The 17,879-nt window shown below is 43.9% G+C and overlaps 1 protein-coding gene across 1 annotated transcript in view; it reads right to left on the bottom strand.

Annotated features, from left to right (window-relative positions):
• NMT1 (N-myristoyltransferase 1) overlaps positions 1-15,496 on the bottom strand; it is a gene marked incomplete at its 3' end in the record, with an annotated part of 30,108 nt that extends 14,612 nt beyond the window's left edge. Inside the window, exons 1-3 of the mRNA XM_084238020.1 lie at positions 15,331-15,496; positions 3,907-4,015; positions 1,337-1,481 (exon numbers count right to left, since the gene is read on the bottom strand). Of these exons, the coding sequence (XP_084094146.1) occupies positions 1,337-1,481; positions 3,907-4,015; positions 15,331-15,461 (385 nt within the window). The 5' untranslated portion in view covers positions 15,462-15,496. The remainder of the gene's footprint in view (positions 1-1,336; positions 1,482-3,906; positions 4,016-15,330) is intronic.
• Positions 15,497-17,879: the final 2,383 nt, after the last annotated feature.

Genomic DNA, 17,879 nt, shown 5'->3' with positions numbered 1-17,879 from the left:
TTCTAGGTCCCTTTAGAATACAATCTAATTATCAACAAGGGGGGGATGCTATAAACACAGTTCACTTGATATGCACAAGTTTTACAATTGTTAGTCCTATTAAAGTGGAAAAAAATAAGGTAAGAAGCTGTAAATCACACAACCCCAAGGATATTCCAAGGAAGAACTAAGGGGACACCCCAGCCACGAAGACCAAGTGAAACCTGTGATTGGGCATGTCCCACAGGCTGACTCTGGAAAACAAAGGGAGGCTTCATGTGGGCCCACTGACCGTGGACCCGAAAGGCAGACCAGTCAGATGTACAGAGCCCCAGCCACTCGCTGTCCAGAGGGACAGAACTGGGTCTCCTCCCTCCTGGGCCCTACAAGCAGCACTGTGCTTTCTCCTGAACTTCCCGAGAAGAAAACTGGATACTTTGTACATTTACAAGTGGAGAAAGGAAGCAAACAGCATGACAGGTCTGACAGAGCTCATTAACCCCAATTTGTTTCTTCATCAGGCCCATTCTGTGCAAATTCCCAATGCAAAATCAAATCAAACCAAACCCCCATCTGAAAACTGGGCCAAGATGCATGGTATCTGGGCCTCCCTGGTGGTACAAGGAGTTAAGATGCAACCTATGAAGCTGTCCGCAGCCACTGCAGCATGAGTTCGATCCCCGGCCAGGTTTCTACCCACATGGCACAGCAGACCTCTCCTGACTCACCTGTTGTTCCCCTCAGCAGTGTATTTCAATCAGTCTGCCTGTTCTGTTCCCCACTCTGTTTCTGGTGAATCCTCTCACCCCCCCGCATCTCTGACCTGTACCCCAGCTCTTGTATGCGTAAATAAATAAATCTTAAAAAAAAAAAAAAAAGAGGTGCTAACCAAACCTGCACATGCTGTTCCAGATGTCAAACCACCACTGGTGAGCAAAGTGTCAAATTACTTTCCATCTAATAAGCATGCACTGGCTGAGAGACGAGGGTGAAGAGGCTGGGGACTCGACCCATTCCCGATTAACAGCTGCCCAGAGCTGTTTAATGTTCTCTATACAATCTGTGCAGAAAGAAAGACCCCTGAGCACAACCCCAACTCATCGTGTGACAGTGACTGTTTTCGTTGTAGATCTACACTGGAGGATGAGGGGTAAAAGAACCATTTGTTCTCCATGTGTGCTACCGTGAAATGATGAGGTCCCTGAATAACAGCCTTTTTTTTTTTTAAACACTGCATTTTAAAGACTACCCTTTAAAAATAACCACCAAGTCACTCTAGGACTCTACTGTCTTCCCTCACCAATTCAGCATGGAACAAGCCTCTCGCCCTCAACTAGGGAAGAAAGAGCTGACATACCCAGCTTGGGAACGGGCTGCGTGTCCCAGAACTGATAGCTTCGCTTGCTCGCCTCCTCCATGGTTTTGGCAGGTCCTTGACCCACGGAGAACAGCTCGATGGCCTTCTGTATTTCCTGGATCCTCTCTGCTGGCAAAGAGTTCATCTGGACAAGACAAAGTCAGGGAGAAAAAGGCCCATTATGTTAATAAGCACTTTAGGTTAATTAGAAGTTTGGGAATGAAGGGGTACAACTCAAAGAAGGAATGTCCTCTGTCCTAACCCCATAGGTCATGTGTTGTATGACAACTGGGGATTGGGGTGACGATAAGCTGCAGGATGAGTGGGAGCTTCCTACAGGGCTTAGTCTTGTGATGTTTGATGGCAAAGTAATACATGCTCAAGGTACAATTTCAAACAATGCAGAAAGGGATGATACATATAGAAAGTAAAATCCCAACAATCCCACCCCTCAAATATAATCCTTGTCATCAACAGTCTTAATTTGGGAGGTAGAAGAGGGTGAGAAGGGTGAGAAGAGGAGGCAAATGTAACTTCAGATTTTTGCATGCAAGTTCCAAACACACACACGCTTTTCAAAAACTAAAGTTGGATCACAGAGTATTCCACAAACTGCTCTTCCTTAAATGTTATGTCTTAGAGACCTTTCCGTGGGGACACACAGACCTGTCCAGCGAAATAGCTGAGCCAGTTGTGTGCATGGACTACAGTGTAGTCAAGCCCCACCGTGAGTGTCTTGGTGGTTTCGTTCCTCAGTTTTATAAATGCAGTAATGAACTTTCTTGTATGTCTACCTTGTTCACTGACAAATATATTTCTGCAGGATAAACTCTTGGAAAGAGGCTTGGTGGGTCAAAGGATGTGCATATTTAAAATTATAATATGTAATATCAACCTGCTCTCCAAAAAGAGAATTTAATTAATAACACGATGAACAATGTCATGTGTTTCTCCAGACTGTCATCATCACACTTTTCAAATCTTAATCTTTGCCAATCAAGGAGAAAAAAGATATTGCTTCAATTTTCATGTCTTTCCTTGTCAGGTTAACCATCTTTTCATACACTGGACATTTTTTTTTATATTTTCTTTGTGAATTGCATGCACACTTCATTATTTTAAATTGACTGATTCACGTATTACAAATATCTTTTCACTAGTTTACTTATCTTAACATTCACAGAGAAGTTTTAAAATTGTCAATGTTTCTTTATGGCTTCTGAGTCTTATGTCAGGTTTAAGATTATAGAAATATCCAGGATTTCTTATATTAACTTTACTATTTCTTTTCTCCTCCAATTTAAATTGTGAAGGAAAGGAAGACTATAAATCAACAGGTTTAACCGTCACTCCCAGGGAGTAAGACTATATATCATTTCAGTTTTCCTCTTTTTTTTTCCTTACTCTAAATTCTCTAATGAGCTGCATTATTCTCACAAAGAGGAAAACAGGGCTATGTAAACACAAAGTGAACCATTTTGTTAGGGGCTTGAGCTCAAATTCCTTTGGAGTCATCCAAACACCCTCCAGACAGACAGACAGACAAACAAACAAACAAACAAAACCCCCCAAAGCCAAGGCACAGGCTAGGGCTAGAGTTCCTGACTGAAAGACTTGGGTAAGTCACCCCTCTCCTCCTTAAAATGGGAAGAATCCCCACCCCCAATACACCTACCTTAAAGAAGGTTTGGGGTTAATTTAAATGAAGTGTCTGGCAAGATCCTAGCCAGCATGGTGGTCAGTGATAGTGGTTTTTTTTAACAGTGGATTTGATATTGATAATAGCAAATAAATTACTTGAAGCCACGTCTCAGTAAGGCAAGAGACTCAAGTTGGAGCGCACTGTGTGCTGCGTAAAGCAAAGTGTGGGTATACTGCAACGAGAGCAGATCTCTTGTGAGGCCTGTAAATTGTTTCAGGGGCACAAATCTAGAGGAGGAGCGGCCATATTTTGAGCCTCCCCTATGGCCTACTTTGAAGAGGACAGCACTTACCTGAAATGAAAGATTTTCTTTATTTGATTAAAGAGACAAAACCATCCTCCCCAGACCTCTGGGTCTCATGAGTGTGTCAGTCTGAGGTTGCGAGCTCTAGGCCAGTGGTTCTCAACTGGTGGAGCTTAGAAAAGGACTCTGTGGGACTCCCGGTTTTCGTCAGAAAGGCGATGGCATTGAGAGAACGCTAGGAATATATAAAGGTCTGCGTAGAAAAGGACAGGCCTTCATACCCACAGCAGTGGGCTGGAGACGTGAAGGCTGAGAACCACTGCTCTAGGCAGCAGGGCCATCACAGCGGCCCCTGGCACAGCACCACATGCAGTTAGGCACCTGTCAACTCTGAGGGGCCATGCGTGGGAGTCAATGGCTAACCTGCTGTGTCTTTTAAGGTAGGATAGCAGTTTCATCACCTAGGTCTAGGGCAGCAGAGGGCAGCAGTGGGCTCCAACTCCTCCATCTTGAAGTAATACCAGTGGAGATTGTCAATCTAAATTGTTCCTATACATTTACCCCAAAACTTTCTCATCTGAAAAAGTCACTCTCAGTCACAAGAAAACAGAGGCTCCTTGTTACCTTCACAGGCTGGTCCTGGGCTGAATCCATCTCGTTGCTTTTCTCTTTCTTCTTCTTTTGTTTCTTTTTCTTCTTTTTGGCTCCAGTGTCATTGGCTGGACTCAAACCACTAGAAGACAAAGTAAAGAGTGATGAAGGGTTTTTAAAAAATCATCCAGGCGCTGAGTTTTGGGAAGTGAAGGGGAAGAGAGAAAAGGGAAAAAGATGAAAAACCATCTGTTTTGAGCCACACTGACAAAGAGGTCTCTGTGGAGACAAACTCTTCCTTAGTCAAGCCTTTGGCTTCAGAAGTAGACTTGAGGATCCAGGTCCCAGAAGGGGCACTTGGAGGACACCAACACTACTCTCCTCCTCACTGTCACCAGCCCCCAGGAAGGGATGCTGTGCGAGGAATGCCCTGTTTGTTTGAAAAGAACTTTTTTGTTCTGCTTTTATTTTATATGCCTATTTCTTTAGATTGCCAGTTTGCTGGCACCAAAGCCAAATGGTGTTTAACAGGACGTTCATATCACCAGTGTCTGCTTAGAGTCCTGAATTTTAAAGGATGACAGCCAAAAACGATCTTTTAAGAAAACCTTCCGCACCCCAACTCCCACCCTCCTGATGACAGTAGTGGAAAGGGAAGCAAGATAAGGAAAAAGGCAGTGTTGCAGTCTGTGTCCAGCCAGTCAAACAATCCTAAGAAATGGTTAAATCAGTCCTGCAGGATGGAGAACAGCAGTCTGCAGGCTCAGGCTGGTGATCACTACAGACTGAACCCAGGCAAAGCCCTCAGGCACATGGGAAACAACTCCTGCAATGAAGAGATCACGTGAAATGCAGGAAGGTGTGAAGGTGTTAACAGGAATGTACGTGCTCACATCACCTTCCCTCTGTAGGACACATCCACTGCACCACTCAAGAGTTTAATGGGTATTTTCTGTATCCTCTCTCAATAGCTTAACTGAAGCACAAATCATACACGTGTTTGACATTTTTCATTCATTTGCTCCCAAGTGTTTTCTCTGGATTCTTGTTAATTTTAGGGTAACAGTTTTGAATTTTAAGGTTCACCTTGCAGCTTGCTTTCTTAATGGCCATTGTGGGTGGCTTCTGCCACATCTAAACTGATTTTGACGTCGTCAATCCGGGCGCAATACCTGAAGTCCCTTTGCCATTTTCCCTTTCCTGGAAAGCTACAGTTAGGAGTCCAGCCTGAGAATACAGTGAATTCTATTCTGCAGATCAGCTGAGCATAGGGTATTGTATATTCTAGATAACCAACTTTCAAAGAATTAAAATAGTGTGAAATACCTTTCTCCATGCCATTATGGTAAATGCCATTTAAGATTTCTAATTCAGAAAGCAAGCCCTCAAAGTCTTAAAATGTCTTAGGGTTATTGTGAATATTACCCTCTCATAGCAAGTCACACTCTGTAAGGTAAAGGTACTCTAACCATGTGGTGCCATTTCCTGTCTAGAATGTCTTCAGACTTATCTCTTCCTGTTCCTGTGCTCACATTCAGACTTTATGACCTTACACTTGGATTAAAGTGACCTCCGTGTTTACTTTATCCCCGTGACTTTACAATCTTTCCACACCCAGCTAATAACCTCTAAAACAGTTGTGGGATTCACCTCTGCAAAAAGGCTTTCCAAGTGTGTCCCTTCTGAGCTTGAAAGTCCATAGTGAGAGCAGCTTAACTTGGAAGGTACCAAGCCCAGACTTTCCCCAGGCCGGCTCCCTCTAGCTCATCCACCTTTAACTCCGTGCCTGCAATAACTGTGTCTGTATTTGGCCAGACCCCTCATCCGGCCCCTGATGCAGAAAAACTGTGAAGTCAGCAAGATTCAGTAAAAGCTGGAGGTTACCTCAGTCCAAGTGGAAGGTCATCAGCTCTGCAGCAAGTGTACTTCCTAGGAACTACATTAATGGGACACAGACGACATACATGGAAGGGAGACCAATAAATGTCCGAGGGAAGTAAACGTCTTAAAACCAGATACTCAGCTCAATTCCCAAGGTCATGGTAAAAAACAGGAACCATAAAGTTACTTATGGCCAGAAGATAATTTTTCCTCTTAGTGACTCAATTTTGTTATCACACACAGGTCCATTTGCATCTATGAGAAATATATGTGATTTTCATATTCCAGAGATAGTCTCCCTTCAGTCTCAGAATTATCAATAGATACAGCATTATGTGGCTTAAAAAACAGTGGGCGGAAGACAGTGCAGCACCCCATTGTTGATACAACTTGTAAATTCAGCTTATGGATGGATCATCTGGTTCCTGTATATCAATGTCCCTAAGAATCGTTTTTTATAATCTCATGGAAAAAAGAAGCAAAAAAGGGATGAACGTGAAAAATTGCTGCATATTAACCAACTGAATACTTACTAAACCCAACTTTACATAGGGAAAACAGAAGAAATTACTTGCCCCCAACTTCGGTGTACAGTCACTGTAATACTACCATTCTGCCTTGGCTCTTACTATTTAGTGGAGATTTCCATGGAGCTATTGCCTCAGAGATCCCATTTTTGTGCAAGGACCTTGGCCTGAATGCTTGTTCTATTTTATACATTAAAAATACAAGGGCCTGGCAAGCTCCAAAATCTAAACTAAAACCAGAGAGCTAATTTTTCTTTGTATTGTTTTAAATTTGCACATAAAGCTACTGAGCAACAATCCTGTTTCAACTTGTACATCAAGCACAGACAGCTGAAAAACAAAGGGAAGTAAAAAAAAATTTTCACTGAGCTGCCAGGTATCAAACCACATCCATGAGAACACATTATGAGCTCACCCTGGTCTTACTGTCTACACCCCAAAAAGGAAGACGACAGACTCAGAGGACAGACTTCCAAGGAGCCCATAGGGTTAGCTTTCAAGGTGACGATGACAATCTTAATTATCAATAAATCAAGTTCAGAGGCCCCGAGAGTAGGTCTTCAAGTAGTATTCCAGGAAGCCAAAACCATGTCACAGAAAAATGGCCTTAATTTGTATTTGGGAAGAACCAAACCAGAGGACCCTGGCGAAGCCATGCCAGTTTTCCTCTGAGAATTCAGCACTGTTTTCAAAAGGACCCAAAGTCCACAATCACTGAGGAGTATCCCAACACATGCTGGGCTTCTGCACATTGAAAGAGCCATCTCTCAAGTCTACCAGTCACCTTAATATATCCCAAAGAGACTGGCTAGAACCTTGGAATACAGCACATCAAAGGCCAACTTTGATTCATTAGATTACAATATAACAAGTAAATAATTCATGAAATGTGCTTTTTTTTTTGGGGGGGGGGTAGGGAAAGTGTACCTGCAATGAAAGGGAGATGGGAGCTCACATAAAATTTTGAAATTTACATTCTAAAGTAAAGCTGATCAACTCAGTTCATTAATGACCAGCTTAGTGAATGTAGAGTGAATCAGCAGAATGACAGCTCCAAGAAGAGAGAAGAAAAGCAATAAAAAAATGCCATTTTTTAATGAAGGCTAAAATTTCTTAGTTCAAACATATAAAAAATCCTATGGATGTTCTGGTACAAAGTCAGGGCTGGGGGAGGAGTTGGAAAATGAACCTCACTACTTATTTCTAGAACATGAATGCAGCGCCAGGGTGTATGAGTGGGCAGGAGAGAAGGGCAAGTTGACAGATGAGCAGCATGAGCAGAGACCCTCCAGACAAAACCACATGTAGTGAGGGTCTATTACACAGGCCTCCTCTCAGTCCCACTGGGTGAAAAATCTCAAAGGTGTGCGGCTGAGGAACAGAAAGCTATTCTTGTGGGAAGTATGAGCTAGGCCACCAACACTGAAGGCACCTTCGGGCCATCTGGCTGAACGTGCTGTTTAAAGAAGAGGACACCAAGGCCCAGAGACCCTGAGGCAGGCTGGTCATCAACCAGCCACCAGTACCCAGGGACAAGCAGCCAGTCTAGTCTCTAGAGGCTTGGACCATTTCTCCCCAAACTCTACAGAGATCCTGAAGAGAATTTATCTGAGAAACCGCCAAAGCCAACAGAACACTGCTTTATCACAAGGTTTTTGGGCACCAGAGAAGCAGAGGAGAGCGGGCCTTGTTTTCTCCGGAAAGCCTCCTCCTACTTCTCTGGCTCTCAGCCTCTCAGCCAGATCTGTGTGTTTTAACATTATGATCTTCCCAGCAACTTAATACTTTGTATACAGTAATGTGTTGCTTCCTGGCTTCCCAATGAGATAAAAAAATGTCCTGAGCAGAGGAACCACACCTCATCCAGCTGAACACCACAGCACCGCTGCACACGCTAAGCACACAGTCAGAGTTCACCAAATGTGGGCCTCACTGACACTTTCCAGGCAGAAAGTACTAAAATAAAACCTTGAAAAGCTAGAGCCCATCAGAGAGTCAGCAAAACATCTTTAAAACATTTCCCCGGGGTGGCTGTGTTAATATTCTGTGAAAGCAATGGAGATGCTGTGCTCTTTTGGACCAGAGGTTGAGATTTTCAATTATCAAGAAATTATCCTTTCTTATTGCTTGTCTTCTCTCTCCTTAGGGCCTGCCCTATTCACACAGGAGTTAAAACAAAAGCTTCACTGTAACTATTTCAAATGGTTTCAATGTCTTAAACACAGACTACAGGTTTAGTTTGGATAAGGAGAACAAAAGAAAAATTGAGAAAGTAATTCAGTCACTTGTTTTCTACCCCTCAAAACTGGAAGTTAATTATTTCAGCTAAAAAATTCAAATTTTGGGGCCCTCCTGGTGGTGCAAGGGGTTAAGACGCAACCTATGAAGCTATCTGCAGTCACTGCAGCTTGAGTTCAATCCCTGGCCAGGGAGCGACCCACATGGCGCAGCAGACCCTATCCTGTCTCGCCTGCTGCTCCCCTCAGCAGTGTATTTCACTCAATCTGCCTGTTCTGTTCCCTGCTCTGTCTCTGGTAAATCCTCTCACTCCCACACTTCTGGTCTGTACCCCAGTTCTTGTATGCATAAATAAATATTTAAAAAATTCAAATTTTTCCAAAGAAACTAAATAAACCCTAGCTTTTAATATCCTTTTTGATTCCACTTCTAGATATTAGGAAATCCTTCAGCAAATCAGTTACTCACGAGGTATGACGTGCTCACCGGTAATCCTATTAGTGCTCAGAAAGCCCAGAGAGTGAATGAAGTGGCATTTACAAAACAGCCAGGTGGAAACCACATGGCACAAAACAGCTGTCTATCTCTGCACTGCTGTGACAGAAGGGTCACCTAACGCAGCACCCCAAGCCCCGAAAACTCTCACCAACCAGTTATTTATACATAAAATTGCTTGTGAATCCCAAGTGATAGGAAAAATAAAAACATGTCAGCGCTGCCATCAAGGTAACCTAGGAGGCCTGTGAAAGGAACAGCAGGTTGTGGGAAGAGGTTACCAAAAATTGCATTGGCTGCCACCCACTGCCCTCCCTAGGAGAGTCAGCCAGAATTCTGAGGGTAAACAAGCCTCCTGTCAAGGATAACTGGTTTTTTGGTTTTTTTTCAGGGGCCGCAAGAGGTCTGATAAATGGTTTAAATTGGGAATGAGACAGAAATGTAAATTCCACATCCTCTGGGTTGGTTTGGTAAGCTAGACTGTAACCTGGCAACTCCAAGGTCAAGTCAAATACTGTACAGAGACCATTTTCAGTAATTTTCTGCGCAATGACTCAATGCTGGCTGCAATTTCACCCACTAGAATGATCTCTGCAAAAGATACTGGTCTGTCAAGGAGAGTTTAAAGGGGCCAGTCATCTCTATCAGCAACTGGTTCCGTTGTTTGGGCAAGTTCATGGGTTACTGAATGGATCTGAAAACAGGACTCACACTGCTGCATTTGGAATGCAGAAGTCAATGCTGCAGGGGAAGGAAATGCAGCAAGTTCAGGTGGATCCTCTGGGGTGTCAAGGGAGAGGTAGAAATACAAACCCCAAATCTCTCTGCAAAGCTAACTCAGCAGCTTGTAGAGGGTTGTGCACAGCGCCCAGCACACAGCATCAAAAGCAACAGGTAACAGCACGTTCTCAGCTGCCTCTCCTTTCTGGCGCTCTCAGGAGAGAATCCTATGTTTTGTGTGTCTTACAAGCAACAATCATATGAGTACTTTCTTTGAGAAATTCGAAGGGAAGTATATAGGGTAGAAAGTTCAGATACAAGGTCAGAAAAAGGGCCAAAGAAGCATCCTCCAAACTTACTAATTCTATGGTTCAAATATCTATGGACATGCAAGGAAAGGGTTAACTGCAGACTAAGTAAAGCTGGGAAATTTTAGAGTGAGCACATTAGTTAAACAATGTGAAAAATCAGCAAAACTGGTTTGCTATAGCAGAAGTCTCCCTGAAATAGGCTCATTTACTTTTCATTTCTTCTGCTTTCTAGTCTCTTCTCTTTGAAGCAGCTCTTGATTAGTTTCTTTTTAATTGCCACTTAATTGGGAAATAAAATTAGAACACTTATTTGATATCAGTGATGAGGTTACTCTTCTCATTTCTTGTTTGATCTAGTTTTGAAAAGCCAAAAGCTGAAGGGAGAAATTAGGAAAAAAGGGCCAAAAAGATTTCTTCTCTCCAAGAGCTAGATGCAGTTATAAGCCATTAAATGTGGAACTACTCTTGGTGAATCTGAAGAATAAAACAAAAGCTAGTAAGGATAGGCTTTATGGAATTTTTGTTCAAAAAGCCCTTTCTTTTCTCTTAAGTTTCTTCATAAGGGCGAATATCTCATGCTTAGGCAGTGAAGCAAACATAAGAATCCATCTTAACCTGTCCCCATAAAGTAAGGGAGTTGGGGGGGGGGGGGAAGCACAGCAGGAGGGACCGTTCTTAAAGGTCCTTGATAAGAGGTTTACCAGCATCTCAATGGCATTGATGACACCGCAAAATAAATTCCAAAAGAATCCTGGAAACAGGGCCTCCCCGGTGGCGGCGCAGCGGTTGAGCGCTGGGTTGCGAAGCTGCCAGCCGCCTCTGCGGCGCTGGTTCAATCCCCAGCTGCTCCCCGGCCACCAGAGGAGGGTCCCACATGGCGCGCAGACCTCTCCTGCCGCCCGCTGCTCCCCTCAGCAGTGTACTTCGGTCCCTCTGCCTGCTCTGCTCCCCGCTCTGGCTCTGGTGAATTCTCTCACCCTCCCGCGCTTCTGACTGTACCCAGTGCATGTATAAAAAACAAAAACAAACAAACAAATAAATAAATAAAACATGCCTCTATAAAAAAAAAAAAAAAGAATCCTGGAAACAAAATAGTCTTAAAAATTCTTTTCTGGGGCTTCCCCTGGTGGCGCAGCGGTTGAGCGCTGGGCTGCGAGGCTGCCCGCAGCCTCTGCAGAGCGGGTTCGTTCCCCGGCCGCTGGCGAGGGTCCCACCAAAAAAAAAAAAAAAAAAAAAAAAAAAAAAAAAGTTCTTTTTTGTTCTCAAACACCCGACAAACTTTACTAGTACATTAACCCCAAATTAAAATCTACTGCCAGCTGATAAGGTTCATTCTTTAGTGCTTGCTGGAAAGTTTTTTACTAAAAGCAAAGAAGCATATTAAACCATAGATGAATCATTAAGTGCAGGGGGAAGCAGCATAAAGATGGTCTTAATCTGACAGTTGCTCAGGGTATCATGTCAGAAAAGTAACTGGGGGGAAACTGCTGCCTCTTTTCCTCCATTGAGTGGACTTTTTTTTAAAAAGAGCTGACAGTAAAACTATAGACAGATGCACACATAATATACACACACATTAAACACACGTGTGCACATGTGTGTTTATATGTATATATGAAGTTTATGCTCACTAATACTATGGAAGAAACACATGACTAGAGAAGTCAAGAACTGAAATTACACACAAAGGATATAAGAAATTAGCACAACTGGGCCTCCCCTGGTGGCGCAGCGGTTGAGCGCTGGGCTGGGAAGCTGCCCGCAGCCTCTGCAGCACTGCCCGCAGCCTCTGCAGCGCTGCCCGCAGCCTCTGCAGCGCCCGTTCGATCCCCAGCCACCAGCGAGGGTCCCACATGGCACGCAGACCTCTCCTGCCGTGCTCACTGCTCCCCTCAGCAGTGTATTTCGTCAGTCTGCCTGTTCTGTTCCCCACTCTGGCTCTGGTGAATTCTCTCACCCTTCCACGCTTCTGACTGTACCCAGTGCTTGTATGAATAAATAAATAAATCTTTGAAAAAAAAAAAAAGAAATTAGTACAACTGCATTTTCTATTACTTCAGCGCATGAATGTGGCTCATTTCACTGCTATAACGCACGATGAGCCCATCCTGAATGAAAGGCTTAAGAGACTATATTTAGAGGCCTCCCCGGTGGCGCAGCGGTTGAGCGCTGGGTTACGAAGCTGCCCGCGGCCTCTGCGACGCAGGTTTGCTCCCCAGGTTTGCTCCCCGGCCACCAGAGGAGGGTCCCACATGGCGCGCAGATCTCTCCTGCCGCCCGCTGCTCCCCTCAGCAGTGTACTTCGGTCCTTCTGCCTGCTCTGCTCCCCGCTCTGCCTCTGGTGAATTCTCTCACCCTCCCACGCTTCTGACTGTACCCAGTGCATGTATAAACAAACAAACAAATAAATAAAACATGCCTCTATTTAAAAAAAAAAAAAAAGAGAGACTATATTCAGTTTAGCCTGAACCATATTAACTGCTGTTGTGTATTACAGCATCAATAGCATTAGTGGATGATCTACTTCAGTTCTTCTACCACTTCTGAAAACATTTTAAATAATATTAAGACAAGAAAAATCTCAAGAAGCCAAAAAAATAGTGGTAAGCATCCACAACTAAAGGATTCTTCTACGTCTTTTTCTTTTAAAAAGATTTATTTTATTTATTTATGCATAAAAGAACTGGAGTGTAGACCAGAGGTTTCTTCCATAGTATTAGTGAGCATAAACTTCATATATACCTATAAACACACTTGTGCACACGTGTGTCTAATGTATGTGTGTATTATGTGTGTATCTGTCTATAGTTTTACAGGAAAGACTTGAAAAAAGGAGGAAGGGGTGGGGGCGTGTGAGAGGATTCACCAGAGACAGGGTGGGAAGTAGAACAGGCAGATCTACTGATATACACTGCTGAGGGGAGCAGTGGGTGAGACAGGAGAGGTCTGCTGCGTCATGTGGGCCGGGGAATCAAACTCGTGCTGCAATGGCTGCTGATAGCTTGATAGTGCTGAGACTTTAACCGCTGTGCCACCAGGGAGGCCCCCCCTTCTTCTACTTCTGTGGGCATTTCGTAACAATTGTAATTACAATGAGACTTACTTGGGAGAGAGGGAAGTGTGTATGTGAAAAAAATCGGACATCCTTCCCCTAAAGCGAAGAGAAATTAAATTCCACTAACATTGTGCTATGAACTTTGACATTTGCCATTCACTCATTCAGCAACCACCAAGCCCCAGGCAGGTGAGGCAGAGACTAGACACAAAAGTTCTTATCATGATAAAAATTACAAAATATATAGTATGTGATAAGAGTGGGGAGGGCAAGGACAGGGAAGACTTGAAAAAAGAGGAAGGGTGAAGGGTGCATTCTAGATGTTACCTCATTTAATTCCTACAAGTAGAGATTAAATAACTTTCCCCAAATCACAGGACTAATATGTATCAGAACTAGGCTTTGAATCCAGCTATGAATGACTCCAAAGTCTACTTTTTACCCACTGTGACACACATGCTCTCCCCAAAGCTGTTTCCTTTGACAATTAATTGGAAAATGTTGATTGCAGCAAAGATTCTAAGTGACAGAACTAGATTCTGTCCTCTAGGCTGGGTCCTTTACTTTTCACCTTCAAACTCATTTATACAAACTTCTAGATTCAGGATGTTAATAAACTTCATTTGTTCATCCAGATCATAGCCATTTACAAAAAGAACAAGAAGACACCTCCAAAGTTTTTGGGTTTTCCTATAGCTAAAACAGAGAGCTTGCTGCCAAACTGTTTTGCAAAGTGATTCGGAGATTATGGGGAAGAAAACCAATTAAGAGCTACAGACAGTAGTCAGGGAACAGTTGAGCAGACTGAAAGAAAAGCAACCACACAAAGCAAAGAAAAAGCTGTGTTTTCACTTCTGAAATGACTTTCGAATTGCACAGTTCTTATCTATGATGGGGAGCTCTACTTAGAAAGGCTGCGCTTTCCCTTATTGCTGTTCCTATTTCCTCTTTCTCAGCTCCTGTATTCTTAGGAATCTCAAACCAAGATAAGGTGTTCACTACACTAGAACTGTGTGCAAAATAAAATCGGGCTTACTTTCTTTTCTTCTATATTCCTCTGTTATTTTCAATGCTGATGGAAGAACTTAAAGATTAGAACTTTTAACAGAAGGAATCATCACAAGCAGAGTAAGAAACTACTGAAGTCATGCTTTGTTCTCTCATTTCTACAAGATACCAGAATTTAAAAAAAAAAGGCTTATCCAACAACTTCAACCTTCAACCCTTACTTCCAGGACTCCTGCCAATACTGCAAATGAGAGGATGGCTATGAAAATCAGGCAACCACAGACTCATCTAAAATATCTCTCAAGACTTTCCATTGAAAACATATATGTAAATATAGATAGGCAGGGAGAGTAAACTTCAGTTCCAGTTATTGTAACAAGGTGAAGAAAGAGGAATGATAGAGTGTGGCTTAGAAGAGTAAAAAGTTACTTGGGAAAAGAACTCAACACTCAATCACCTGATGCATTTCTTCTTCCAGAGAAACAAATAGCTACTAGTATCAAGACTCTAAATGAGTCCCAGTAGTGAATACAGGAGTTGCAGTATTAATCCCACCTCCAAACACTATCCAATAACCACTACTCAACTCTTGAAGCTTGAGGCGACTTAGCAAAGTTAACAAAGCAAAGATGCTGGAAGATCTAATTACATGTTCGGAGAACTTATGGATTATGTGGAGCAACGGAAATGATGTACACGATATACATCAAAACATCCATCATACAGTAATTACGTGGGGTTTATAAGGTGAGTTTACATTTTGGGATTCTTTGGTAGTGATATTTTACAACATAATTATGGTTTCTGTAGCTTGATTAACTTGTTGAAGACGAACTGCAGCGATTATTCGTTTATTGCTAATCACGATGTCCACACTCTTCTACAAGTAACATCCCCTTTGAGCTGTACTGCTATCAATTGACTCGTGTGGTGCCATCTAAAACCATCGTCTCCTCGGACGCGCCTGAAGCACACGAGTGAAATATTACACAGAAGAACTTTTATATAATAAAAGTATTGAATGTCTCCGGCCATTAATACACTGAGCACCCACCCCGGCTAAAAGACAAAGACAGCAACCAATCGACAGGCAGGATCCCAATGTCTCAGCCAATAAGAGTACGGGGGTGGGGTCACACTAAGCTCCCGGTGACTTCCCCGCACCCCAAAGACCCAGGTTGTGGGAGACTGAACGGGAAATGGACTCCGAGGACATCGTTACCCCCGGTTGTAGCTGTTGTCCGCCTCGTTCTCGCAGTCGCTGCAGTGCTCATGGCCGTTTCCGTTCCCTTCCATCATCTGTGGCAGCGGAGGTGCCAGCGGCTTCACTGCTGTCTCACTCTCGTCCGCCATCTTGAGTTGCGAGAGCCGGCCTCCGCGCCTCGCTACATGGGGGCTTCCCATTGGACGAGGGAAGCTTGCGCTATATTCTGGGTTTCGTAGTTTTTATGGCTAAAGGAGCCGTAACTAGGAGAGGCTCCTTCCCGGGAAATTGGAACAAATGGACTACAATACCCAGAAATCATGAGAGGAGGCTGTCCTGGGCGGGAGCCAGCACTACCCGGAAGACCTGGGCGGTTCGGCAGCGCTTTGGTTAAAGAAGGACCGCAAGGTTGGTCCGGCCGACCCTCTAAGGCCCGGGCGGCCGCATGGCATGTTGGGAATTGTAGTTCGGGCTGGTTTAGGCTTTCGGACGTGGGGAGTCCAAAATCCAAGGTTTAATTTCAGCCTGCCCTTACGAGTGCCCGGGCCCGCAGGTGAGCCGTTACTGGCTGCCGTTAAGGACCGTTACCACTCCCGGGTGAGTAAGAGGGCCTTGAGGCCCGCCGGTGCGACCCACTGGGGGGCTGAATGCGTCGGGCCTTCTCGGAGGGATTCTTCCTGCCAGAAGTTAGATTAATTCCTGACCGCCTTCCTTACTTGGAACTCTGGGCGACTCCTGCTCGTTGATAGTTCGAGGCCTCAAAAGAAGCGGTAGATCGTGGTGTGCAGAGCTCTTATCTTGCACCAGGAGACCTCACTGCTAGATCAGGCCTTGCCACTAATTGCCCCCCCTCCCCCCGCCCCCCAATACTAGTCTCCACTAAGCTCTTTTGCGCACATTGCCCTCTCGTTCTCCACAGAAACCCTCCACAACTACTTTTCAATAAGTATTTATATGCCAGGCGCTGTGGTAAGGCGTTTCACACATCTCATTTAATCCTCTCAGCCTGTAGGTGTTTTTTTTTTTTTTCCACAGATGAGACATGTGGCCCAGGTAGGTTAGTAAATTGCAAGTCCCGTAGCTGATAAGTGGCAAAATCGTTGTATAGCTATCAAAGCCCCATTGTCTGATACATCTACGCAAGGGAATCAGTGATTAGAAAGTAATGGGGGTATCTTAAATCAATTTTTAGCCTTGCCTGAATGCTTCAACACCTTGGGTCACATCTCTGTTTTTGGGTAATCTCGCCTTAGTCTTGAGAGAGTGCCTCAAGACCTGGTTCCCATTCTTAAAGATTTCCCATTCCATTTGGTACTGGTGGTTGGTGAGGGAAGGACAAATTCTTTTTTTTTTTTTTTTAAGATTTTTATTTATTTATTTATTTATTTATGCAAGCACTGGGTACAGTCAGAAGCGCGGGAGGGTGGGAGAATCCACCAGAGCCAGAGTGGGGAACAGAACAGGCAGACCGACGAAATACACTGCTGAGGGGAGCAGCGGGCGGCAGGAGAGGTCTGCGTGCCATGTGGGACCCTCGTGGGCACATGGGGATCAAACCGGTGCTGCCGAGGCGGCTGCCGAGGCCGCAGGCAGCTTCACAGCCCAGTGCTCAACTGCTGCGCCACTGGGGAGGCCTGGAAGGACAAATTCTTATAATGGGAATCCTCCATGTCCAAAAAGGGAAACTCTCAACTTGAGATGAGGAAAAAACACTTCCCATCTGACTTACGAAAACAGCAAAACAAAGCTAACTATAGTCAACTCTCCCATTTTATATCATTGCCAAGAACAGAAGTAAATATCCCAAACAGCAGATAATTCCCAACCATTTATATTTGACTTTGGAAGGGAGTCAAAGCCAAACTCAAGCTGAGGGCTGTCACCCACACTCCTCTCTCCAGGGTCAAGACTGCTGTGAACACACTGCCATGTATATAAATACAGCTTTAGGACAAGGGGAGGAAGTCAGATATGTTAATAACGAAGTCTTACATATGTTAGAGGAATTTAACTTTTCTACACCTATTGTAGTACATGTGACCTTGTGAAGTAGGTTGGGAAGGAGACTTGAAGAAAATTGTGCTTGGGAAAAAAACATCACTTTGACACATAGTTGCAGAGCTTGAGGGAAACCACATGTGGTATGCTAATTCCCAATACTGTATTTTCTTTTCTCACCGATATGCAGAGGCTGGATAAAGCTAATAAAACATGACTGAGGAAGAGTGATTATAGGAAATGAAGGGACTCTGCCTTCTTGCAGATCAAAGCTTAAGTAAGATTCTCTGCTTTGTATTTTACTGCAAACTGAACAGTTTTGCTTAGCGGAGTGTCTTTCTGGAAGGTAGGCAGGCAATGTCACTGTCCCAACCAAGTTCAGAATGTATGTACGAGTCCAAAGTTCTGGAATCCAGTGTATCTGAGCATTTCAGGTCAAAAGGGACCTGAGAAGCACTTATTCTCTCTCTCAGGCTTTTCCAAGTTACTGTCCTTAGATTTTCTAGGATCCGTGATTTCCCATGGATCCATGATTTCTATTGTTAAATTAAAATTTTGTGGAAGTTGTT

Source organism: Talpa europaea, assembly GCF_964194135.1.
Source record: "Talpa europaea genome assembly, chromosome: 7".
Classification (NCBI taxonomy): domain Eukaryota; kingdom Metazoa; phylum Chordata; class Mammalia; order Eulipotyphla; family Talpidae; genus Talpa; species Talpa europaea.
This window is presented reverse-complemented; position numbering and strand designations above follow the sequence as displayed.